At 42.3% G+C, this 26,697-nt stretch overlaps 1 protein-coding gene across 1 annotated transcript in view; it reads right to left on the minus strand.

Moving 5' to 3' along the window:
- The window catches only part of lancl2 (LanC lantibiotic synthetase component C-like 2 (bacterial)), a 66,398-nt gene extending 42,290 nt beyond the window's left edge, over window positions 1-24,108 (minus strand). Inside the window, 2 exon segments of the mRNA NM_001139970.1 lie at window positions 22,929-23,137; window positions 23,807-24,108. Of these exon segments, the coding sequence (NP_001133442.1) occupies window positions 22,929-23,096 (168 nt within the window). The 5' untranslated portion in view covers window positions 23,097-23,137; window positions 23,807-24,108.
- Between the last annotated feature and the right edge of the window lie 2,589 nt (window positions 24,109-26,697).

The raw sequence follows: 26,697 nt of genomic DNA on the forward strand, positions 1-26,697 counted from the left end.
AGGTCTGGAGCCTGCTGTTTTTCTGTTCTAACTGCTAATTAAATTGCACCCACCTGGTGTCCCAGGTCTAAAACCAGTCCCTGATTAGAGGGGAACAATGAAAAAACACTGAGGTCCAGAGTTGAGTTTGATGGGCATAAAGCCCTATAAGAAGACTGGGTTCAGACAGTTCTGCTTTGTCAAAGCCAAAAGAGCCAAAGCAGTGAGATCCCATGGTGATTACGATCTTCTGTGGCAGGACTGTATGTGTGTGTGTGTGTGGGAATGCTGATTACACGCACACCTCTGCTCTGAGCCAGAATGTGTGTGCACCAAAGCACACACGTACACACCTAGGCTTACACCGTACAGCGCTGTTCTGCTCTACTGAACAGGGGCTTAGGGTGGGAGACGTGCACAGACTGGGCACACAGACAGCTGCTCACTTACACATACAGTTCAAGTCGGAAGTTCACCTACACTTAGGTTGGAGTCACCAAAACTAGTTTTTCAACCACTCCACAAATTTCTTGTTAACAAACTATAGTTTTGGCAAGTCGGTTAGGACATCTACTTTGTGCATGGCGCAAGTAATTTTTCCAACAATTGTTTACAGACAGATAATTTCACTGTATCACAATTCCATTGGGTCAGAAGTTTAGACACACTAAGTTGGCTGTGCCTTTAAACAGCTTGGAAAATTCCAGGAAATTATGTCATGGCTTTAGAAGCTTCTGATAGGCTAATTGACATCATTTGAGTCAATTCGAGGTGTACCTGTGGATGTATTTCAAGGCCTACCTTCAAACTCAGTGCCTCTTTGCTTGACATCATGGGAAAATCAGAAGAAATCAGCCAAGACCTCAGAAAAAAACATTGTAGACCTCCACAAGTCTGGTTCATCCTTGAGAGCAATTTCCAAACGCCTGAAGGTACCACATTCATCTGTACAAACAGTACGCAAGTATAAACACCATGGGACCACGCAGCAGTCATACCGCTCAGGAAAAAAACGCGTTCTGTCTCCTAGAAATGAACGTACTTTGGTGCGAAAAGTGAAAATCAATCCCAGAACAACAGCAAAGGACCTTGTGAAGATGCAGGAAGAAACGGGTACAAAAGTTTCTATATCCACAGTAAAACGAGTCCTATATCAACATAACCTGAAAGGCTGCTCAGCAAGGAAGAAGCCACTGCTCCAAAACCGCCATTAAAAAAGCCAGACTGCAACTGCACATGGGGACAAAGAGTGTACTTTTTGGAGAAATGTCCTCTGGTCTGATGAAACAAAAATAGAACTGTTTGGCCATGATGACCATCGTTATGTTTGGAGGAAAAAGGGGGACGCTTGCAAGCCGAAGAACACCATCCCAACCGTGAAGCACGGGGGGTGGCAGCATCATGTTGTGGGGGTGCTTTGCTGCAGGAGGGACTGGTGCACTTCACAAAATAGATGGCATCATGAGGGAGGAATATTATGCGGATATATTGAAGCAACATCTCAAGACATCAGTCAGGAAGTTAAAGCTTGGTCGCAAATGGGTCTTCCAAATGGACAATGACCCCAAGCATACTTCCAAAGTTGTGGTAAAACGGCTTAAGGACAACAAAGTCAAGGTATTGGAGTGGCCATCACAAAGCCCTGACCTCAATCCTATAGAAATTTTGTGACAAGAACTGAAAAAGCGTGTGCGTGCAAGGAGGCCTACAAACCTGACTCAGTTACAGCAGCTCTGTCAGGAGGAATGGGCCAAAATTCACCCAACTTATTGTGGGAAGCTTTTGGAAGGCTACCCGAAATGTTTGACCCAAATTAAACAATATGTTACCAAATACTAATTGAGTGTATGTAAACTTCTGACCCACTGGGAATGTGATGAAAGAAATAAAAGCTGAAATAAATCTCTACTATCATTCTGACATTACACATTCTTAAAATATAGTGGTGATCCTAACTGGCCTAAGACAGGGAATTGTTACTAGGATTAAATGTCAGGAATTGTGAAAAACTGAGTTTAAATGTATTTGGCTAAGGTGTATGTAAACTTCCGACTTCAACTGTATATGCTCAGTCACACAATCCATTGGTTGGAAGTAAGGAACGAAGGAGCACACCTTCAATTCACAAAACAACACACAAACACCAAAAGACTGACACAAACCAGCTCCCTTTCCCAGGCCAAAAGAACAGTGACAGCTTGGGTAACTCCGATGGCCTCCATCCAGCACCCCAGAGCTACAATCTGCCTTAGCGGGTCGTCTTGTGTCTTTGAACGATAAAAAAAAATAAAAAAAATAAAGTTTTTATAATAGGCCACCTCAGCAATTCTCTTGTGATGCATATCCAGAATGCATTTTCAATTTCACTGCTCCACTGGTTTGAGACGGTAAAAGAACAGCTCAGCATTGACAGTTAAGTCAATACAGACTTTCTTGGACTGTCACAATGCAAATGCCATTAGAGGCTACAACAGTGCAATCTCTTGTAGACAGACTACGTAGACAAAGTGGTACATGAATTTCTGACCAAATTACTTAAGATTTTTGTTCTGGGTTAACGGAGATTAAAAGAAAAATAGAGTAGTCTACATAGGCCTATATACAGTACCAGTCAAAAGTTTGGACACACCTACTCAGGTACATTTTTACTATTTTCTACATTGTAGAATAATAGTGAGGACATCAAAACTATGAAATAACACATATGGAATCATGTAGTAAGCAAAAAATTAAAAGTTAAACAATCAAAATATCTCTTAAATTTGAGATTCTTCAAAGTAGCCACCCTTTGCCTTGATGACAGCTTTGCACACTCTTGGCATTCTCTCAACCAGCTTCCAGTCACCTGTAATGCATGTCAATTAACAGTTAATTTGTGGAATTTCTTTCCTTCTTAATGCTTTTGAGCCAATCAGTTGTGTTGTGACAAGGTAGGGGTGGTAGCCTTCCCCGTAGCCCAGTTGGTAGAGCATGGTGTTTGCAACGCCAGGGTTGTGGGTTCGATTCCCACGGGGGGCCAAGTACGAAGAAGAAGAAAAAAAAAATTGTATGAAAAATGAAATGTATGCATTCACTACTGTAAGTCGCTCTGGATAAGAGCGTCTGCTAAATGACTAAAATGTAAATATGTAAACAGAAGATAGCCCTATTTGGTAAAAGACCAAGTCCATATTATGGCAAGAACTGATCAAATAAGCAAAGAGAAATGACAGTCCATCATTACTTTAAGACATGAAGGTCAGTCAATCCGGAAAATTTGAAGAACTTTGAAATTTTCTTCAAGTGCAGTCACAAAAACCATCAAGCACTATGATGAAACTGGCTAAGTTCATTAGAGTTACCAGCCTCAGAAATTGCAGCCCAAATAAATGCTTCAGAGTTCAAGTAACAGACACATCTCAACATCAACTGTTCAGAGGAGACTGTGTGGATCAGGCCTTCATGGTCGAATTGAAGCAAAGAAACCACTACTAAAGGACACCAATAATAAGAAAAGACTTGCTTGGGCCAAGAAACACGAGCAATGGACTTTAGACCGATGGAAATCTGTCCTTTGGTCTGATGAGTCTAAATTAGAGATTTTTGGTTCCAACCGCGTTGTCTTTGAAAAGACGTGTGGTTCCCACCATGAAGCATGGAGGAGGTTTGATGGTGTGGGTGGGGCTTTACTGGTGACACTGTCTGATTCATTTAGAATTCAAGGCACACTTAACCAGCATGGCTACCACAGCTTCTGCAGCGATACGCCTTCCCATATGGTTTGCACTTAGTGGGAATATAATTTATTTTTCAACAGGACAATGACCCCACACACACTTCCAGGCTATGTAAAGGCTATTTGACCAAGAAGGAAAGTGATGGAGTGCTGCATCAGATGACATGGCCTCCACAATCACTCGACCTCAACCGAATTGAGATGGTTTGGGATAAGTTGGATCGCATGAGTTGGACAGCAGAGTGAAGGAAAAGCAGCCAACAAGTGCTCAGCATACGTGGGAACTCCTTCAAGACTGTTGGAAAGCATTCCTCATGCAGCTGGTTGAGAGAATGCCAAAAGTGTGCAAAGCTGTCATCAAGGCAAAGAGTGGCTACTTTGAAGAATATAAAATATAAAAATGTATTTAACACTTTTAGTTAGTACATGATTCCATATGTGTTATTTCATAGTTTTGATGTCTTCACTAATATTCTACAATGTAGAAAATAGTAAAAATAAAGAAAGCCCTTGAATGAGTAGGTGTCAGAACTTTGACTGGTACTGTATTTCAATCATATTGGAATCAATTTCATGTTCAACTGAGTTCTATTTAGCTAGGCTGCTACCCGAAATTAGTCTCAATTTCATGGTGTAGGCCTAATGATGTGTGCAATGATGTGCCAAGTAATTGATTTAGTGCATAGCCTAAGCATTAGAACAAGCTGCCTCCATATGTACAACCATAGGTGATAAGTTTCCTCTAGGAGCTGATCCGTTATCAGGCTCTAACATTAAGGTAAGATTTTAAATGGAAAATGCTGATCCGAGAGCAGCGCTGCCTTTCGGTCCAATCAGTATCGACACATGCTCCAGCGACTCACTTCTTGAAAGTTCTCCCTACGTGTTATTTTGTAAAAAGCATGCGTCTTTAAAACACTTGTAATAAGTTCCATCGCTATTGAGAAACTGGGCCCTGGCTATTAATTCATAGACATGGCTATTTGCGTTTATGCAAAACATATGGATTCTCCCTTTAAAGAGTGGAGGGGGTGAATATTAACAGCTGCTTTACATTAAGCACATACAAGTTGTGACTCTCAAAGTACTCAATAAATTGTCAGAGTGAGTATTTAGAAAGAAATCCCCCCCAGACGTACCTTTTTTACTTGTTGATGGCTACCAGACCGACCTTGATTTCAATGTCCACAGATGGGACTCCCCCCTCCCCCCCAAAAAAACACTACTTCTATGCAAGTTACTTTTTGTAGCAGGTTAGGAGAGTATCTATGCTTACCCTAACCCTTTTCCTAAACTTAACCAAATTCTTCTGACATGCTGCGTAAGATCTCCTAACCTGCTACGAAAAGGTCATAGCTGCATTGAAGTGGCGTGTTTTTAGGGAATCTCATCCACATCTGGTTCAGATTTGGTCCAATCTGGACTGGCCTTAATTTGGCCCAAACAAACATCTGTATAAAAAAAAAAAAAAACAGGTAAGTTGACTGAGAACACATTCTCACTTACAGCAACGACCTGGGGAAATAGTTACAGAGGAGAGGAGGGGGGATGAATAAGCCAGTAGGAAGCTGGGCATGATTAGGTGGCTATGATCGTATGAGGGCCAGATTGGGAATTTAGCCAGGACACCAGGGTTAACACCCCTACTCTTACAATAAGTGCCATTGGATCTTTAGTGACCACAGAGAGTCAGGAGACTTGTTTAACGTCCCATCCGAAAGACGGCACTCTACACAGGGACTAAAGGGACTAAAATGGCGCCGTAAGAAATGGCAGCAGTTTTACGGGCGCCCAACCAATTGTGCTATTATGTGGGTTTATTTCGCGTTATTTGTAACTTATTTTGTACATAATGTTTCTGCAACTGTATCTTACGGCAAAAAAGAGCTTCTGGATATCAGAACAGCGATCACTCACCTCGAATTAGACAAAGATTTTTTCTACAACAAGGACGACACACAAGACATTCTCCAAACACCCCACAGGGCCGACACCCCCGTTATTTGCAAGAGGAAGCGACGCAGGTACAGAGGACAAAGAGCCGGATGCCTGGTCAGGACCGGGAGAAGGCGACTGGGAAAGCTGCTGTTACCGTCAATACTACTCGCCAACGTGCAATCATTGGACAATAAATTAGACGAGGTACGATCACGAATATCCTACCAACGGGACATCAAAAACTGTAATATCCTATGTTTCACAGAATCGTGGCTGAATGACGACATGGATATTCAGCTAGCGGGATATACGCTGCACCGGCAAGATAGAACAGCACACTCCGGTAAGACGAGGGGGGGGGCGGTCTGTGCATATTTGTAAACAGCTGGTGCACGAAATCTAAGGCAGTCTCTAGATTTTGCTCGCCTGAACTAGAGTATATTGTGATAAATTGCAGGCCACACTACTTGCCTAGAGAGTTCAGCTATACTTTTTGTGGCTGTTTATTTACCACCACAGACAGATGCCGGCACTAAGACCGCACTCAGTCAGCTGTATGAGGAAATAAGCAAACAGAAAACCACTCACCCAGAGGCGGCGCTCCTAGTGGCTGGAGACTTTAATGCAGGGACACTTAAATCAGTTCTACCAAATTTCTATCAACATGTTAAAATGTGCAGCCAGAGGGAAAACAATTCTAGATCACCTGTACTCCATACACAGAGACGCATACAAAGCTCTCCCTCGCCCTCCATTTGGTAAAACCGACCACAACTCTATCCTCCTGATTCCTGCTGACAAGCAAAAATGAAAGCAGGAAGCACAAATGACTCGGGTTATAAAAAAGTGGTCAAATGAAGCAGATGCTAAACTACAGGAATGTTTTGCTAAACTACAGGAATGTTTTGCTATCACAGACTGGAACATGTTCCGGGATTCTTCCGATGGCATTGAGGAGTACACCACATCAGTCACTGGCTTTTTCCCCATTCTCATTGACGGGGCTGTAGTGGAGCAGGTTGAGAGCTTCAAGTTCCTCGGTGTCCACATCAACAAAAAAGTAGAATGGTCCAAACACACCAAGACAGTCGTGAAGAGGGCACGACAAAGCCTATTCCCCCTCAGGAAACTAAAAAGATTTGGCATGGGTCCTGAGATCCTCAAAAGGTTCTACAGCTGCAACGTCGAGAGCATCCTGACTGGTTGCGTCACTGCCTGGTACAGCAATTGCTCAGCCTCTGACCACAAGGCACTACAGAGGGTAGTGCGTACGGCCCAGTACATCACTGGGGCTAAGCTGCCTGCCATCCAGGACCTCTACACCAGGCGGTGTCAGAGGAAGGCCCTAAAAATTGTCAAAGACCCCAGCCACCCCAGTCAGACTGTTCTCCCGACTACTGCATGGCAAGCGGTACCGGAGTGCCAAGTCTAAGACAAAGGGGCTTCTCAACAGTTTTTACCCCAAGCCATAAGACTCCTGAACAGGTAATCAAATGGCTACCCGGACTATTTGCATTGTGTGCCCCCCCAACTAGAGGTCGACCGATTAATCGGAATGGACGATTTCAAGTTTTCATAACAAAAATCGGTATTTTGGACACCGATTATGGCCGATTATATTGCACTCCACGAGGAGACTACGTGGCAGGCTGACTACCTGTTATGCGAGTGCAGCAAGGAGCCAAGGTAAGGTGCTAGCTAGCATTAAACTTCTAAAAACAATCAATCTTAACATAATCACTAGTTAACTACACATGGTTGATTATATTACAAGTTTATCTAGCTTGTCCTGCGTTGCATATAATCAATGCGGTGCCTGTTAATTTATCATTGAATCACAGCCTCCGTCGCCAAACAGGTGATTTATCAAGCGCATTCACACAAAAAAGCACTGTCGTTGCACCAATGTTTACCTAACCATAAACATCAATGCCTTTCTTAAAATCAATACACAAGTATATATTTTTAAACCTGCATATTTAGTTAATATTGCCTGCTAACATGAATTTCTTTTAACTAGGGAAATTGTGTCACTTCTCTTGCGTTCTGTGAAACAAAGTCAGGGTATATGCAGCAGTTTGGGGCACCTGGCTCGTTGCGAACTGTGTGAAGACCATTTCTTCCTAACAAAGACCGTAATTAATTTGCTAGAATTGTACATAATTATGACATAACATTCAAGGTTGTGCAATGTAACAGCAATAATTACACTTAGGGATGCCACCCGTTAGATAAAATACAGAACGGTTCCGTATTTCACCGTATTTTCTAAATGATAGTTTCTGGATTTGACCATATTAATGACCTACGGCTCGTATTTCTGTGTGTTATTATATTATAATTAAGTCTATGATTTGATATAGCAGTCTGACTGAGCGGTGGTAGCCAGCAGCAGGCTCGTAAGCATTCATTCAAAAAGCATTTTCCTGCATTTTCCAGCAGCTCTTCGCTGTGCTTCAAGCCTATCAACTCCCGAGATTAGGCTGACAATACTAAAGTACCTATTAGAACATCCAATAGTCAAAGGTATATGAAATACAAATGGTATAGAGAGAAATAGTCCTATAATAATTACAACCTAAAAACTTCTTACCTGGGAATATTGAAGACTCATGTTAAAAAGGAACCACCAGCTTTCATATGTTCTGAGCAAGGAACTTAAACGCTTTTTAACATGGCACATATTGCACTTTTACTTTCTTCTACAACACTTTGTTTTTGCATTATTTAAACCAAATTGAACATGTTTCATTATTTATTTGAGACTAAATTGATTTTATTTATGGATTATATTAAGTTAACATAAGTGTTCATTCAGTATTGTTGTAATTGTCATTATTAGAAATATAAAAGTCGGCCGATTAATCGGTATCGGCTTTTTTTGGTCCTCCAATAATCTGTATCGGGGTTGAAAAATCATAAATTGGTCGACCTCTACCCCCAACCCCTCTTTTACGCTGCTGCTACTACGCTCTGTTTATCATGTATGCATAGTCACTTTAACTACACATTCATACTACCTCAATCAGCCTGACTTAACCAATGTCTGTATGTAGCCTTGCTACTTTTATAGCCTCGCTACTGTATATAGCCAGTTTTTTTTAATTTACTTACCTATTGTTCACCTAATACTTTTTTTGCACTATTGGTTAGAGCTTGTAAGTAAGCATTTCACTGTAAGGTCTACTACACCTGTTGTATTCGGCGCACGTGACAAGTAAACTTATCCTGGGGCATTGGGATATTTTTTTTAGACCAGAGGAAAGAGTGCTTCCTACTGGCCCTCCAACACCACTTCCAGTAGCATCTGGTCTCTTATCAAGGGACCGACCAGGACCAACCCATACTTCGCTTCAGAAGAAAGCCAGCAGTGGGATGCAGGCTGGTATGCTGCTGGCTTGTTTGGTTTAGATTTGGTCCGGTCCCCGTTCCATGAAATCCATCTACACCTGATTCAACTTGTCAACTCATCCTCAAGCTCTTGAATCTCAACAACCTATTATAAAGATGAATGCACCAACTGTAAGTTGCTCTGGAAAATACATGTTCTGTATTTAATAGTTTTGCTAAAATTTCGAAAAACATGTTTTCACTTTGTCATTATGGGATATTGTGTGTAGATTTGTCAGGGGGAAAAAAAATCAATATTGAATTTAAGCTGTAACAAAAAATGTGGAATAAGTAAACGGGTATGAATGCTTCTGAAGGCACTGTAGATATGATGGTAGGGAGATTTTAATTTAACATGGACCGGCACAACTGTAATTAACAGTATTGCACTTTTCATGTAGCCTACTTTTGGCCAGCTAATAGCCTAACCACCGATCATGCAACATTATGGACTAATCCTGTTGTGAAATTGAAATTGTAGTTTATTTTGCAAGAGGTAGGCTATTTCACAGGAGTCTTCACCCAATGTAGGCCATCCTGCCTTTCCCTCCATATTCAGCCTTCATTGATTTAATTTCGGCTTAGCGTATAGCCTAGCCTAAGCCCCTATAAAATGTGTTTATTCTGATAAATCAGGATAAGTCTAGATTTACTCTTTATCCTGTGTTTATTTAGAGCGTGTCTGCTAGATTTGACTCAAGGCCATGAACAACATCAGTATTATGCTAACGAACGCCTCACGTAGGCCGTTACTTTGACATGCTTGGCTTTGTGCAAGACACTGTAATAAATAGCTTTTCTCTTAACCAAGCGTATTATGTTACTGTTCATTATTTTAGATGTCAAATAATGAGTTGACAACATTATTTTAATGGATTCACAGTATAAAAATAACCCTAAAGTGTCAATATTGAGATGAAAGAAAGGGAGAAGCTTAGAGCCCGAGGCACCAAACCCCAACACTGATGAATAGATAAATATAAGAGCGATATCCAGGTCTAAACATCCGAATGAAGGGAATCCTGTATGAACTGAAGCTTGAGGCAGAGAAAACAAAACATCAAGCAAGCGTCAATACTACCTCAATCAAAATGGCTGGAGGCCGCTGCTGCCACAACACCAACGACTAGGTCAAACTGTGATATCAACAGAGCTTGAGAAGATGGGGAAGCAGGAAAAGGGTTGGTTCTAGAAGCAGACATGTCTGTGTGAAAGATGGTTCCATCTCTGAGAGGATATAGGGGAGAGCCAGATGGATGAGGGTGAGGCCTTGAAGAAGCCCCAGGAGCCAGGAGGACTGAGCCAGAAATGGACAGACAGACACACAGTAGGCTTGGGCGTTATCCAGATTTTCATACCGTCCTTCTCTCATATCAGGATTTATGGTATGACAGTCAAAGCACACAAGGTGGCGCCATAAACGCAAGAAAAGCTCATTGGGCCTCTATTACCAGAATGCTAACAAGATTACCACAAACTAATAGCGACATCACATAGACGCTGTTAGCTAAATGCTAACGAGATTCTTTTTTCTAAAGTTTGTTATTTATTTCACCTTTATTTAACCAGGTAGGCCAGTTGAGAACAAGTTACCATTTACAACTGCAACCTGGCCAAGATAAAGCAAAGCAGTGCGACAAAAACAACACAGTTACACATGGGATAAACAAACATACAGTAAATAACACAATATAAAAATCTATGTACAGTGTGTACAGATGTAGTAAGATTAGGGCGGTAAGGCAATAAATAGGCCATAGTGGCGAAATAATTACAATTTAGCATTAACACTGGAGTGATAGATGTGCAAGTAGAGATATTGGGGTGCAAAAGAGCAACAAAAAAATATATCTCAAAATGGGGATGAGGTAGTTGGGTTGTCTATTTACAGATGGGCTGTGTACAGGTGCAGTGATCGGTAAGCTGCTCTGACAGCTGATGCTTAAAGTTAGTGAGGGAGATAGAAGTCTCCAGCTTCAGTGATTTTTGCAATTCGTTCCAGTCATTGGCAGCAGAAAACTAGGAGGAAAGGCAGCCAAAAGGAGGGGTTCGCTTTGGGGGATGACCAGTGAAATATAACTGCTGGAGCGCGTGCTACGGGTAGGTGTTGCTATGGTGACCAGTGAGCTGAGATAAGGCGGGGCTTTACCTAGCAAAGACTTCTAGATGACCTGGAGCCAGCGGGTTTGGCGACAAATATGTAGCGAAGGCCTGCCAACGAGAGCATACAGGTCACAGTGGTGGGTAGTATATGGGGCTTTGGTGACAAAACGGAAGGCACTGCGATCGACTACATCCAGTTTGCTGAGTAGAGTGTTGGAGGCTATTTTGAAAAGGACAGCGCCGAAGTCAAGGATCGGTAGGATAGACAGTTTTACGAGGGTATGTTTGGCAGCATGAGTGAAGGAGGCGTTGTTGCGAAATAGGAAGCCGATTCAAGATTTAATTTTGGATTGGAGATGCTTAATGTGAGTCTGGAAGGAGAGTTTACAGTCTAACCAGACACCTACAGTTGAAGTCAAAAGTTTACATACACTTAGGTTGGAGTCATTAAAACTCGTTTCAACCACTCCACAAATTTCTTGTTAATAAACTATAGTTTTGGCAAGTCGGTTAGGACAACTACTTTGTGCATAACACAAGTAATTCTTCCAACAATTGTTTACAGACAGATTATTTCAATTTATAATTCACTGTATCACAATACCAGTGGGTTAGAAATGTACATACACTAAGTTGACTGTGCCTTTAAACAGCTTGGAAAACTCCAGAAAATTATGTCATGTCTTTAGAAGCTTCTGATAGGCTAATTGACATCATTTGAGTCAATTGGAGGTGTACCTGTGGATGTATTTCAAGGCCTACCTTCAAACTCAGTGCCTCTTTGCTTGACATCATGGGACAATCAAAAGAAATCAGCCAAGACCTCAGAATTGTAGACTTCCACAAGTCTGGTTCATGCTTGGGAGCAATTTACAAACGCCTGAAGGTACCACGTTCATCTGTAAAAACAATAGTACCCAAGTATAAACACCATGGGACCATGCAGCCGTCATACCACTCAGGAAGGCGACGCGTACTGCCTCCTAGAGATGAACATTCTTTGGTGCGAAAAGTGAAAATCAATCCCAGGACAACAGCAAAGGACCTTGTGAACATGCTGGAGGAAACAGGTACAAAAGTATCAATATCCACAGTAAAACGAGTCCTATATTGACATAACCTGAAAGGCTGCTCAGCAAGGAAGAAGCCACTGCTCCAAAACCACCATAAAAAAAGCCAGACTACAGTTTGCAACTGCACATGGGGACAAAGATTGTACTTTTTGGAGAAATGTCCTCAGGTCTGATGAAACAAAAATAGAACTGTTTGGCCATAATGACCATCGTTATGTTTGGAGGAAAAAGGGGGAGGCTTGCAAGCCGAAGAACACCATCCCAACCGTGAAGCACCGGGGTGGCAGCATCATGTTGTGGGGGTGCTTTGCTGCAGGAGGGACTGGTGCACTTCACAAAATAGATGGCATCATGAAAGGAAAATTATGCGGATATATTGAAGACATTAGTCAGGAAGTTAAAGCTTGGACGCAAATGGGTCTTCCAAATGGACAATGACCCCAAGCATACTTCCAAACTTGTGGCAAAATGGCTTAAGGACAACAAAGTCAAGGTATTTGAGTGGCCATCACAAAGCCCTGACCTCAATCCTATAGAAAATTTGTGGGCAGAACTGAAAAGGCGTGTGCGAGCCTACAAACCTGACTCTGTTACACTAGCTCTGTCAGGAGGAATGGGCCAAAATTCACCCAACTTATTGTGGGAAGCTTGTGGAAGGCTACCCGAAACGTTTGACCAATTTAAAGGCAATGCTACCAAATACTAATTGAGTGTATGTACACTTTTGACCCACTGGGAAAATGATGAGAGAAATACAAGCTGAAATAAATCATTCTCTCTACTATTATTCTGACATTTCACATTCTTAAAATAAAATAGTGATCTAATTGACCTAAAACAGGGAATTTTTACTAGGATTAAATGTCAGGAATTGTCAAAAACTGAGTTTAAATGTATTTGGCTAAGGTGTATGTAAACTTCCGACTTCAACTGTAGGTATTTGTAGTTGTCCACATATTCTAAGTCAGAACCGTCCAGAGTAGTGATGCTAGTCGGGCAGGCGGCTGCGGGCAGCAATCGGTTGAAGAGCATGCATTTAGTTTTACTAGCATTTAAGAGCAGTTGGAGGCCACGGAAGGAGTGTTGTATGGCATCGAAGCGTGTTTGGAGGTTTGTTAACACAGTGTCCAAAGAAGGGCCAGATGTATACAGAATGGTGTCGTCTGCGTAGAGGTGGATCAGAGAATCACCAGCAGCAAGAGCGACATCATTGATATATACAGTGAAAAGAGTCGGCCGGAGAATTGAACCATGTGGCACCCCCATAGAGACTGCCAGAGGTCCGGACAACAGGCCTTCCAATTTGACACACGGAACTCTATCGGAGAAGTAGTTGGTGAACCAGGCGAGGCAGTCATTTGAGAAACCAAGGCTATTGAGTCTGCCGATAAGAATACGGTGATTGACAGAGTCAAAAGCCTTGGCCAGGTTGATGAAGACGGCTGCACAGTATTGTTTTTTATCGATAGCGGTTATGATATCGTTTAGGACCTTGAGCGTGGCTGAGTTGCACCCATGACCAGCTCGGAAACCAGATTGCATAGTGGAGAAGGTACGGTGGGCTTGAAAATGGTCGGTGATCTGTTTGTTAACTTGGCTTTCGAAGACTTTAGAAAGGCAGGGAGGGCAGGATGGATATAGGTCTGTAACAGTTTGGGTCTAGAGTGTCCCCCCCTTTGAAGAGGGGGATGACCAGGGGGGGGGGGCAGAGCTGTTGGCCGGGGTGCTTATTGAAATTCTCCGTAATCGGTGGTGACAGTGTTTCCTAACTGCAGTGCAGTGGGCTGCTGGAAGAGGAGGTGCTCTTATTCACCATGGACTTTACAGTGTTCCAAAACTTTTGGAATTAGTGCTACAGGATGCAAAGTTGTTTGAAAAAGCTAGCCTTTGCTTTCCTAACTAACTGTGTATATTGGTACCTGACTTCCCTGAAAAGTTGCATATCGCAGGGGCTATTCGATGCGAATGCAGTACGCCACAGGATGTTTTTGTGTTGGTCAAGGGCAGTCAAGTCTGGAGTGAACCAAGGCAAAATATCTGTTCTTAGTTCTACATTTTTTGAATGGGGCATGCTTATTTAATATGGTGAGGAAAGCACTTTTAAAGAACAACCAGGCATCCTCTACTGATGGGATGAGGTCAATGTCCTTCCAGGATACCCGGGCCAGGTCGATTAGAAAGTCCTGCTCGCAGAAGTGTTTTAGGGATCGTTTGACAGTGATGGGGTGGTCGTTTGACCGCGGACCCATTACGGACGCAGGCAATGAGGCAGTGATTGCTGAGATCCTGGTTGAAGACAGCAGAGGTGTATTTAGAGGGTAAATTGGACAGGATGATATCTATGAGGGTGCCCATGTTTACAGATTTAGGGTTGTACCTGGTAGATTCCTTGAGAATTTGTGTGAGATTGAGGGCATCTAGTTTAGATTGTAGGACGGCCGGGGTGTTAAGCATATCCCAGTTTAGGTAATCTAACAGTACGAACTCTGAAGATAGATGGGGGACAATCAATTCACATATGGTGTCCAGGGCACAGCTGGGGGCTGGGGGGGGGGGTCTGTAACAAGAGGCAACAGTGAGACTTATTTCTGAAAAGGTGGATTTTTAAAAGTAGTAGCTCGAACTGTTTGGGCACAGACCTGGATAGCATGACAGAACTCTGCAGGCTCTCTCTGCAGTAGATTGCAACTCCGCCCCTTTGGCAGTTCTATCTTGACAGAAAACGAATTGCAAAGGCAGGCAAATCCAGCTCAGAAAGTTAAACAAGTATAGCGAGTAGCTACCGAATGTCATTTTCGGTGAGTGTGGACATTTACAAGCGAAAGTGAACGAGAGAAATTGGGCAAATCAACTAAGTTGACGCATGCTTTTCTGAAGGAAGAGCAGCATGTGTACATGGAGGAGAGAAGAACGGAGGAGGGGAAGCGCAAGGAAAAGATGGCAACTCATCCAGAGCCCCGACTTCTGTCAGAAAGCCATTAGAAGATATCTGATGGCAAACATTTAGTAGTAACATCATCCCCTCATGTGCACCGCACAACAGAGACTCGCCGATAGATATAGAATGCTATGGACTCACCAGCTCACTTTCTCCCGTTGTGCTATTTACGAACAAACACGTGACTGGCTCAACTGTTCTGGGGAACGATGGAAACTGCATAATTTAAAATAAATGTGACAGGTGAAATGAAGAACGCAATCTGCTTTATCTCCTAAGTACACTGCAGGTAATAACTTAAGTAGCTACAAATATTCACATTTATAAAAAAAACGTCAAAGAAATAGTTGACGATATTGAAGGTATTGAAAAACCATCCCGTGGCTTTTTCCAAATACACGCCCGGTATACCGCCCACACCTAACGCACAGCCAGATAGACCACAGACATAGCCAAGAACCATCAGCACCCTTAGCTATTGTATTATATTCAGCGTCAATACCATATACAGCCAAGACAAGAGTAACCTGACTGTATGTGTAGCCTAAGATTACATAATATAGCCTAATTCTGCTAGCACCATGGACAGAGTCACAACGAAGGCTAAACTAAGCCTGGGTTAAGTGTGTGCTGCTACGCACAGTGCTACCGTGTTTAAGCATCTTGGACAGCGACACACAACCTTGATGTAAGGTTAATCCTGGGATCTATGAGGATTTAATTTTGACAACAACCAATCATATTAACAAAGAGTACCATTTGTCTGATCTAATGCAGGCCTTGTACATGGCCTCGTGATTCGTTCTGCACATAAACAGGGTAAGGCCAACCCCTTTGTTTGATCATGGATATGCAGTCCATTCTCTTGGGACCAATTTCCCATCAACAATATACACTGTAGGACAAGAGGGTACATGGCCTATGGAATGCAAAACAAACAATTGAGATCAATTTAAAGAACCTGCTCATATTACTGAAAGCATAGGCTTATGGAGCACAGCGGGCCTGACTACTAACCACTAGGAAAATTGTGCTGGAGTTCACAATTCCCACTGCAGCCAGGCATGGAGAGGGATTGCTCAACAGAGGAACAAACATTCACTGTTTAACATAACAATAGGAGGGAGCGAGAGGGGGGGGGCTGTGAGAAGTGCTACTGTATTGCATGCTGCAGTGTATTCTGCTGGAGAGCTGACGTGTTGTTAAAATGGATAGTTCACCTCCAGAACGTCAATGTCTACCTACAGTAAGAAGAAATTGTCTAAGTAATATTGTGATGTGGATGACTATCTGCTTTAACACCAATTTGGCTTAGATTCAGATAATACAGAGCATTCAGGAAATTATTCAGACCCCTTCCCCTTTTCCACAATTTGTTACACTACAGCCTTATTCTAAAATGTATTAAAAGTTTTCTCCTCATCAATGTACACACAATACCCCATGACAAAGCAAAAACTGGGTTAGTCATTTTTGCAAATGTATTAAAAACAACGGTACCTTATTTACATAAGTATTCAGACCCTTTGCTAGGAGACTCGAAATTGAGCTCAGGTGCATCCTGTTTCCATTGATCATCCTTGAGATGTTTCTACAACTTGGAGTCCACCTGTGGTAAATTCAATTGATCGGACATGATTTGGAAAGGCACACACCTGTCTATATAAAAAGGTCCCACAGTTGACAGTGCATGTCAGAGCAAAAACCAAGCCATGAGGTTGAAGGAATTGTCCATAGAGCTCCGAGACAGGATTGTGTCGAGGCACAGATCTGGGGAAGGGTACCAAAACATTTCTGCAGCATTGAAGGTTCCCAAGAACACAGTCGCCTCCATCATTCTTAAATGGAAGAAGTTTGAAACCACCAAGACTCTTCCTAGAGCTGGCCGCCCGGCCAAACGGAGCAATCAGGGGAGAAGGGCCTTGGTCAGGGAGGTGAGCAAGAACCCAATGGTCTCTCTGACAGAGCTCCAGAGTTCCTCTGTGGAGATGGGAGAACCTTCTAGAAGGACAGCCATCTCTGCAGCACTCCACCAATCAGGCCTTTATGGTAGAGTGGCCAGACGGAAGCCACTCCTCAATAAAAGGCACATGACAGCCCGCTTGGAGTTTGTCTAAACAAGATTCTCTGGTCTGTTGAAACCAAGATTGAACTCTTTGGTCTGAATGCCAAGCGTCAACGTCTGGAGGAAACCTGGCAGCATCCCTACGGTGAAGCATGGTGGTGGCAGCATCATGCTGTGGGGATGCTTTTCAGCGGCAGGGACTGGGAGACTAGTCAGGAACGAGGAAAGGTGAACGAAGCAAAGTACAGAGAAATCCTTGATGAAAACCTGCTCCAGAGTGCTCAGGACCTCATCAGACTGGGGTGAAGGTTAATCTTCCAACAAGACAACGAATCTAAACACACAGCCAAGACAATGCAGGACTGGCTTCGGGACAAGTCTCTGAATGTCTTTGAGTGGCCCAACCAGAGCCCGGACTTGAACCCAATCAAACATTCCTGGAGAGACTTGAAAATAGCTGTGCAGCAACACTCCCCATCCAACCTGACAGAGCTTGAGAGGATCTGCAGAGAAGAATGGGAGAAACTCCCGAAATACAGGTGTGCCAAGCTTGTAGCGTCTTACCCAAGAAGACTCGAGGCTGTAATCGCTGCCAAAGGTCCTTCAACAAAGTACAGAATAAAGGGTCTGAATACTTATGTAAATATGATATTTCCGTTTTTATTTTATAAATTTGCTAAAATGTATAAAAAACATTTTTGCTTTGTCATTATGGGGGTATTGTGCGTAGCTTGATGATGGGGGGGGGGGGGACATTTTAATCAATTTTAGAATAAGGCTGTAACATGATAAAATTTGGAAAAAGTCAAGGGGTCTGAATACTTTCCCGAAGGCACTGTATCCCCACACTTGAGGTGAAGGATCAAATCGGTTTACTTTATGGAGGGAAGGGGAAAATACAGCTGAGGAGAACCTATTTTGTCAAATTCTCCAAAAGAGTTATAGGAGGCAGGTAAGTTGCCCAGAATAAAGATTGATAGTAAGAGGGTGTTAGGTCATAAATCACGGCTAAAGATCTTCGCGTTTGGCCGCTGAATGATCGTCCACTTTATAGCACACAAACTCCTGCTTTGTGCTTTCCTCCTTTCAGACCTGCTTCCTAGCAGCAGCCTTTCTCAATGCAAAGCCTAACATTAAAAACTAGTAACTACTCTTTCTGAATTTATCAAACTCAGTTTATAATATATACTGAACTAAAATATAAAAACTCAATATGCAACGATTAAAGATTTTACTTCATAAATTTTAGTTCATAAAATGAAATGTACATCAATTCATTAGGCCCTAATCTATAGATTTCACATGACTGGGAATTCAGATACGCATCTGTTTGTCACAGATACCTTAAAGAAAAGTAGAGGTGTGGATCAGAAAACCAGTCAGTATCTGGTGTGACCACCATTTGCCTCATGCAGCTCAACACACCTCCTTCGCACAGAGTTGATTAGGCTGTTGATCTCGTCACGCTATCGCTGTGCATTCAAATGGATTTATGCCTGCCCATACCATATCTGCCACCATGAGTCACTCTATTCACAGCGTTGACATCAGCAAACCGCTCGCCCACACAACACCATACATACGGTCTGCCATCTGCCTGGTACAATTGAAACTGGGATTTCCAGTGGCCCTCAAAAGGTGAACATTTACCCAGTAAAGTCGGTTACGACGCCAAACTGCAGTCAGGTCAAGACCCTGGTGAGGACGACGAGCATGCAGATGAGCTTCCCTGAGCCGGTTTCTGACAGTTTGTGCAGAAATTCTTCAGGTGTGCAAACCCACAGTTTCATCAGCTGTCCGGATGGCTGGTCTCAGACCATCACACAGTTAAAGAAGCTGGATGTGGAGGTCCTGGGTTGTGAGGCCGGTTGGACGCACTGCCAAATTCTCTAAAACGACATTGGAGGCGGCTTATGGTAGAGAAATGAACATTAAATTCTCTGGCAACAGCTCTGGAGGACATTCCTGCAGTCGGCATGCCAACTGCACACTCCCTCAAAACTTGAGACATCTGTGGCATTGTGTTATGTGACAAAACTGCACATTTTAGAGTGGCCTTTTATTGTCCCCAGCACAATGTGCACATGTGTAATGATCATGCTGTTTAATCAGCTTCTTGATATGCCACACCTGTCAGGTGGTTGGATTATCTTGGCAAAGGAGAAATTCTCACTAACAGGGGTGTAAACAAATGTGTGCACAAAATTGAGAGAAACAAACATTTTGTGCATATGGAACATTTCTGGGATATTTTATTTCAGCTCATGAAACATGGGACCAACACTTTACATGTTGCGTTTATAGTTTTGTTCCTTATAGAAATACATTTTTCAAAGAAGCCATGTTGGCACCAAATGTTCCTTGACCTGAACACCTCAATTACAATATAAAAAATGAGTTTCTCTAGGGCTGTGTGGGAACTTTCATTGCTCCCTGGTTGCCCCCTCAATCTCATCCAAACCACGACCCACTCTGCAGGTAGCCCTGGGCCGGACAAGAGAGTGAGTGAGTGAGAGAAAGAGAGCGCCTAAGAGAGCTAAAGAGAGGAGGGGTGAAGTGTAATTCTGGTTTATTGGGTTATTTTATGGAGCCTTCTGCCTTTCTCTCCCCCGGGGTCTAGGTACTGTTGCTGACAGTGAGTAAACACACAACACCAACTCAGGAATTAAGTTAAGAACATAACTTATTTTAACTGCACAGGTGACTGATGATCCCTCTGGCTCTTTTACCGTGTCCCCTGATATTTCCCTCTCTGTTTGATTGATGTAACCCAACAAAATGTTGGCCTGAGGACCAGACTACAGTAGCCAAGCCTCTCAGGAGCAGGAAAAGAGATATGATGTCAGGCCAGGTCTAAGTGTATTAGGGCAGGCTATCCACTCAAAGTGCAGAACCTATTTGTCAATCCCCATAACAGCATCGAGGTTGAGAGGTGAGGACTCAACCTCTATGAATCTAATGCATGAGCTGCTGAGCATGACATTATCCCTGGTATCTCTTGTCACACTTGTGAATGATCTCAATTCAGTCCAGGGCTCTAGACTAGCTAGCAGCAGCCTGAAGGCCAAGTCATTAGACAGGCAGGTTTGAGGCTGTGGGGGCTTATGACTGGGTGACCGTGGCAAGAAGCATTGTGCTGGACAGAGAGGGCCAGAGGGAAATTCTAAAAGGCTTTAGGGGGAGGGTCACAACTCATAACACAAAATGTCTTGGGAAACCACTGGGTATTAATGAAAATAGCAAAAAGATGGGAGACCAAATGGCCTACAGTCTCCTCTATTTTTGTCTTGTAAGTAATTAGCCTTGGCTTGTGCGAGCCGGCACAACTTATAGGAGCAGGCACTCTCCTGTTTCTGTAGCTTGATGTACAAGTACACCCCCGAGTGCCAAGCATTGCCGCATCGGGTCGCATTTTTACAGTCTTTGGTATGACTCGGCAGGGGAACGAACTTCCAACCTTTCAATCTCAGGGCGGACACATAACCACAAGGCCACGGAGTTGTAGTCTTGCATGACAAAATGATTTGTCTCCAAGGCTAGGTCACATGACTACATGATGTGTTATGACCATTATGTCATAGATTTCAAGGCTGTGACGATACCAGTATCCCAATATTTTTTCCAAGGCAAAAATGAAAACACGATGCAGATCAAACTCTTTGGTCCTTTAAAAACCTGCTGTATGTAAAATATTGTGTGCTATAGCTTGGAAAATAAATAAATGTGACTGTATGAAACAAAATGAACTTTGTTTCCAACATTAGGGCTGTTTTCTAAAAAGTAAAACGAGCTTTGTGTTTTGTTTCCTTGCCACGATACTAATGAGTATAAAGGCTGAGAGGGCATTAAATGATTAGCCACAATACCGTCCGGAGCCGGCCGTTACAACAGTTTCTTGAGTCATAATTGTACCCCACTGCCAAAACAGATCCACACGAAGGGCCTCATTAGCAGTTAGATGCAATTACTTTTCCTAGGGGGAGCTGCAGTTCAATGTCACAATTCAATCCATCACTGTATAAGGGCCATAGACGACCTACACCAGCCTTGCTAATCGTCTAGATCGTCTCTAAAAGCCCTTTTCTCCAGACCACTCTTTCCTCCACGGGACCAGGGATTTGCTGCATCGGTGTGAGAAGTGGGATGGCACTACCATCTGTCACATTGGAAACGGCTACAGGTAAAATGAAGACATCCAAAGGAGCCTGTGGAAACTGGAAGTTGTGCCATTAACACAGTGCACAAGTAAACAATGTCACAGAAGCATGGACCATAGCACCATTAGCGCACAATAAAACAATGACAGCCGATCGCCAATTTCAACACCAGAGCCTCTGAACAGCGCGACACCCAGGTCACAGCTCATAAATTACAAGATTCAGCACACTTGTCCATTGGCAAACCATCACACTGTTACCATGGTTACTCCATAAACATCTGTCTAAACAAAGTCGCTGTAAAAAAGATGCAAATGTCTCTAGCTACAAAGCAGAATGTTAAATAAAAGTATATTTACACTTATTCTACAGTGTCCACAATACTGTGGCCTGTTGGTCCTTTTGGTGGTAGGAGGTGGAGATTGTTTAACCGACTTTTTGCGGCGCTGGTAAATTCTGTCGCTTGTATTTTCAATCTGTTGACAAATTGCATGTGATGCACAAAATATGTAAACAATAGCCGACCTAAGCATGTTTCCTCGCAATCAGCTGGAAGTGTTTGCTGTTAGACTCGAGCATATTCTGCAAGGGTTTGTCACCTGGGATTGGAATTGCATCCGTGTTGAAAATAAAAAACGGAAATGCAAACGACATACAGACCAGCATACTGAAGGTCTGGTTGATAACACTACTCTGTGGATATTTTGTCTCACATTCATACCTGCAAAAAGACAAAAAACACAAACCTGTAAAGTACATTTTATTTAGCATTCTGGCTTGTAGAGGTCGTGAGAGGAAACTTTCCTTCTCGAAACGCTCATTTCTGCCCTACATAGAATTCTAAGCAATTCAACGTCGTTGGATCTTAAGGCTAATAATGTGTCAGAGTAGTGTGGGCTCTGTGCAGGAATGGTCTGAGTGACTGTTATTACTGAGTAATATGGTGTTTACTGACTAATAGCAGTGTTAGGGTTGAACTGGCTATTTGTATGCATAACCGTTATAATATACTGGGGAAGCTATGCTACAATATTAAGTATATGAACTGCGAGTAAATCAACTAAAGACAAGAAGAACTACAACCGGCAACAGGAAGTGCGTCACGACGCTGGGATCAGCCTACACGCCGACGACAGGAGGAGCAAGTTTAAACCACGCTCCTCCTCCCTCGGACAGGCCAGCATTGAGCGGGAACTATCTCTGTCAGTATAAAAGAGAGAACAATAGGATGTGTCGCTCTCTTCTCTGTTTTGCCCTGCGAGGTAAAACAGCGAGACCGTATATATACGAACCACACATATGTTTGCATTAATTAAAGTACAGCTAAATCAGAAGTTACTATGTGCTGACTATTTTGTTCTGATACCAGAAACGAACTGTCGCAACATTAACAGCAGTCACAATGGGGCTAGAGTTGTCTAATACTGCATGCACTTTGTCTGAGTTAGAGCTCTTCAGAATGTCCAAGATGCGCTTCTGGCATGCGCAAGTGAATCATAACAGCTACGTTACAAGTTAGCCAGATACGGTAACTACTTATGGAAAATAAATGTTAAACAAGGGCTCTTACCTTTCCATTTTCGCCGAAAGGCTCGTTACAGTCACTGTCCATTCCTGAATTGGAAGATGTGAAGACTCCTTGGTCCCAGTCGGGGTATGGGTTGATAAAAGATCTTTCCTCCATCTCCGCTTCCGTAGCCGACACTAATTTCAATCTTTTGGACATGTTGTCTCCCATTTTAACGGCAGCTCGTCAAGGCCAAAATGTATACGGACTCCCTGATGGTAGACAGTAAAGCGCGTTTCAAAATGAGGAAATCAAATTTTCTAATAGATTTCGCTTGTGGACCGTGTCTCTGAATAAATCTGTCTAGTTTCATATTGGCCTCTGTAGTGAGATACAAGAGATAAGTATTCTCATATAAAAGAAATAGGCTACATTTGGAGTCCAGACACCTGTGGAAAATCGATGCTACTAAACTAATGGTGGCTATCCCTTATCCATTCACCTTGGATAGCTAGTTTATGATAAGGAATTTATTCTCAGAACTCAAATAGCAATAAAAGGCAGTTCTTGAATCAAAAAGTTAATCTGAATCAGCACAAGTGTATAGGTTTACTTTATATAAAACATATTCATTTACTATCAAATAATTTGCTAGACTTCTATAATGCATTTATAAAACTGCCGGATAAGTATCTATATTGGCTAATGACAAACAAACACGTAAGATATGAAATGCCTGAATACATAGCCTAGGCCTACTTTAACAAATGCAACGTGATCACACGTGTGGTTACATATGACTTTATCCTAAATATAACAATGTCACTAGGTTTTGTATAACTGTCCGTTACTGCAGCAAAGTACATTCTCAATGGACAAAATCAAACCCACAATTCAACACAAATAGCCCATTAATGAACATAAAAACGCGGCAGGCTCACCTATTTTTAATATCAAATAATGACCAACCAATTAATTGCGTTTGTCTTCAGCCGTTGCAAGCGCTTCATAGATGCAGGAAGATAAATGGACCACAGTCGTAGCAGCCTTCAAAGCATCCAGGATGATTTGAGCATTAACACATTAATGCAGTTTTGTGATAGGCTCTCCTCATCCAATTCAGTCCTGTAAAACGTTATCAATTCTCGGAAATTAAAGCAGTTATTGGATACAGATAAAAACATGTAAAATACTTTACTCTCTCAACGATATTAGTTCGCATCTTCTCTCATCATCATGTTCGGGCTCCCGCTTTCGCAGTCGGTGAGAGTGGTTTTTAAATTTAGAAATCCTACTGGTTGACGAGCTACGGGAGGCTACGGGAGACAGCCCACCAGTCCTGCAATAAGCAGCTGTCTCGCGCGGATCTGGACCAAATTCGAGTCCTAGCCTCTGAGGAAACAGATGGTGTTTCTGCTGTGCACTGATTTGCCGCACGCACACAAATTATACTTTCCACAAACAAATCTATAAACACCACTGTGTGCCTCCATCCCTTCCCTCGCTCTCCCTTCCCCTTAATTAATGGCTTTAGTTGTCCCCCACGATGAAATCGGGGAGGGGACTGTGGATCTGTCTCAATTCCTCCGTTTGTACGTTAGTCACACGCGATATCTCTGACAGCACTGGGCCGATTTTGACGAAACTTGGTTGAATAATGCGTCTTACCATAGAGATCCGGCATTTACAAAATTACACTAATTTGCCCAGGGCGGGAGCTATAGTAATTAACTGACATGTGTTAGTCACAAGTGATATCTCAATTGGTCCACATCATTCGTGTGGGACTTGACATGTTTACTGTTGTTTTCATTGACAGGGGCACGTGATTCTGCTGAACAATACAATCCTATTCTCTTCTACATCCTCAGTGCAATTCTCAGCCAAAATAAGTTACTTTGTTTAGTTTTTTTGTATTAGATAAAAAGGAGCATGCTCAACTTTCTTGTGGGTCAGGTTATTTCCACAGATGGATGCTTTGACAAACTATTACCTGGGAACAGTGGTGGAAAAAGTACCCAATTGTCATACTTAAGTAAAAGTAAAGATACAGTAATAGAAAACCACTCAAGTAAAAGTGAAAGTCACCCAGTAAAATACTACTTGAGTATAAGTCTAAAAGTCTTTGGTTTTAAATATACTTAAGTATCAAAAGTAAATGTAATTGCTAAAATATACTTAAATACCAAAAGTAAAAGAATACATCATTTCAAATTCCTTATATTAAGCAAACCAGACAGCATGATTTTTTTTATTTTTTTATTTAGTTAACCAAGGGCACACTCCAACACTCAGAATTAATTTACAAATGAAACATTTGTGTTTAGTGAGTCCTCCAGATCAGATGCAGTAGGGATGACCACAGGTTTTCTCTTTAAGAGCGTGAATTGGACACTTTTCCTGTCCCTCTAAGCATTCAAAATGTAACAAGTACATTTGGGTGTCAGGGAAAATGTATGGAGTAGAAAGTACATTATTTTTCTTTAGGAATGTAGTGAAATGAAAGTCCTCAAAAATATGAATAGTAAAGTACAGATACCACAAAAATGACTTAAGTAGTACTTTAAAGTATTTTTACTTAAGTAATTTACACCACTGTCTGGGAGTAATACACCTCTTCTTTAATTAGGTAGCCTATGTCATCACCAAAGCCATTGCAGAAAGGATTAACATAAAACAAAGGAAACAAGTCTGAACACACTAAAGGCATTTGATTCGGCCATTTTTCATCTCGACTTGCCCTTATCTCTGCGCTAGTGCATAATGAGCATATTGATAACAGTATGAAATACAATATTAGCAATTTGGCCACTCACACCTTCTACAGAAGCTATCAGTTAGTTTGTCCCTAGTTATAAAGTATTATATTTTGCTTTGTTCTACCAGCTATTGTTTCTTCCCCCTTCACATAGCTGTCAACCAGCACAGAGGGATTGGAATGTCATGTACTAGGCCTATACATAGGCTACATGCGAGAGCAGGGATGTAGGTTAATACATTCAGCCAGGGGGCTTGTGAATGTATGCTTAATGTATGGCATATGTAGACGTGAGAATAATCAATACAGTACAGCACGTGGGTGTCCAATACAGTGCATTCAGAATGTATTCTGACCCCTTGACTTTTTCCACATTTTGTTACGTGAGAGCCTTATTCTAAAATGGATTAATAAATAACTAAAACAATCAATCAATCTACACACAATACCCCATAATGACTAAGCGAAAACAGGTTTGTAGAATTTTTAGCAAATGTATTAAAAATAAAAATCAGAAATACCTTATTTACGTAAGTATTCAGACCCTTGACTATGAGACTCGAAATTCAGCTCAGGTCCATCCTGTTTCCATTGATCATCCTTGAGATGTTTCTACAACTTGATTGGAGTCCACCTGTGGTAAATTCAATTGATTGGACATGATTTGGAAAGGCACACACCTATCTATATAAGGTCCCACAGTTGACAGTGCCTATCAGAGCAAAAACCAAGCCATGAGGTCGAAGGAATTGTCCGTCGAGCTCTGAGATAGGATTGTGTCGATGTACAGATCTGGGGAAGGGTACCAAAACATTTCTGCAGCATTGAAGGTCCCCAAGAACACAGTGGCCTCCATCATTCTTAAATGGAAGATGTTTGGAACCACCCAGACTCTTCCTAGACCTTCCTGAAGGACAACCATCTCTGCAGCACTCCGCCAATCAGGCCTTTGTGGTAGAGTAGCCAGATGGAAGCCACTCCTCAGTAAAAGGCACATGACAGCCCGCTTGGAGTTTTCTAAGCGTCACCTAAAGGAGTCTCAGACCATGGGAAACAAGATTATCTGGTCTGATG

This window comes from Salmo salar, chromosome ssa29 (genome assembly GCF_905237065.1).
Source record: "Salmo salar chromosome ssa29, Ssal_v3.1, whole genome shotgun sequence".
In the NCBI taxonomy this organism is placed as follows: domain Eukaryota; kingdom Metazoa; phylum Chordata; class Actinopteri; order Salmoniformes; family Salmonidae; genus Salmo; species Salmo salar.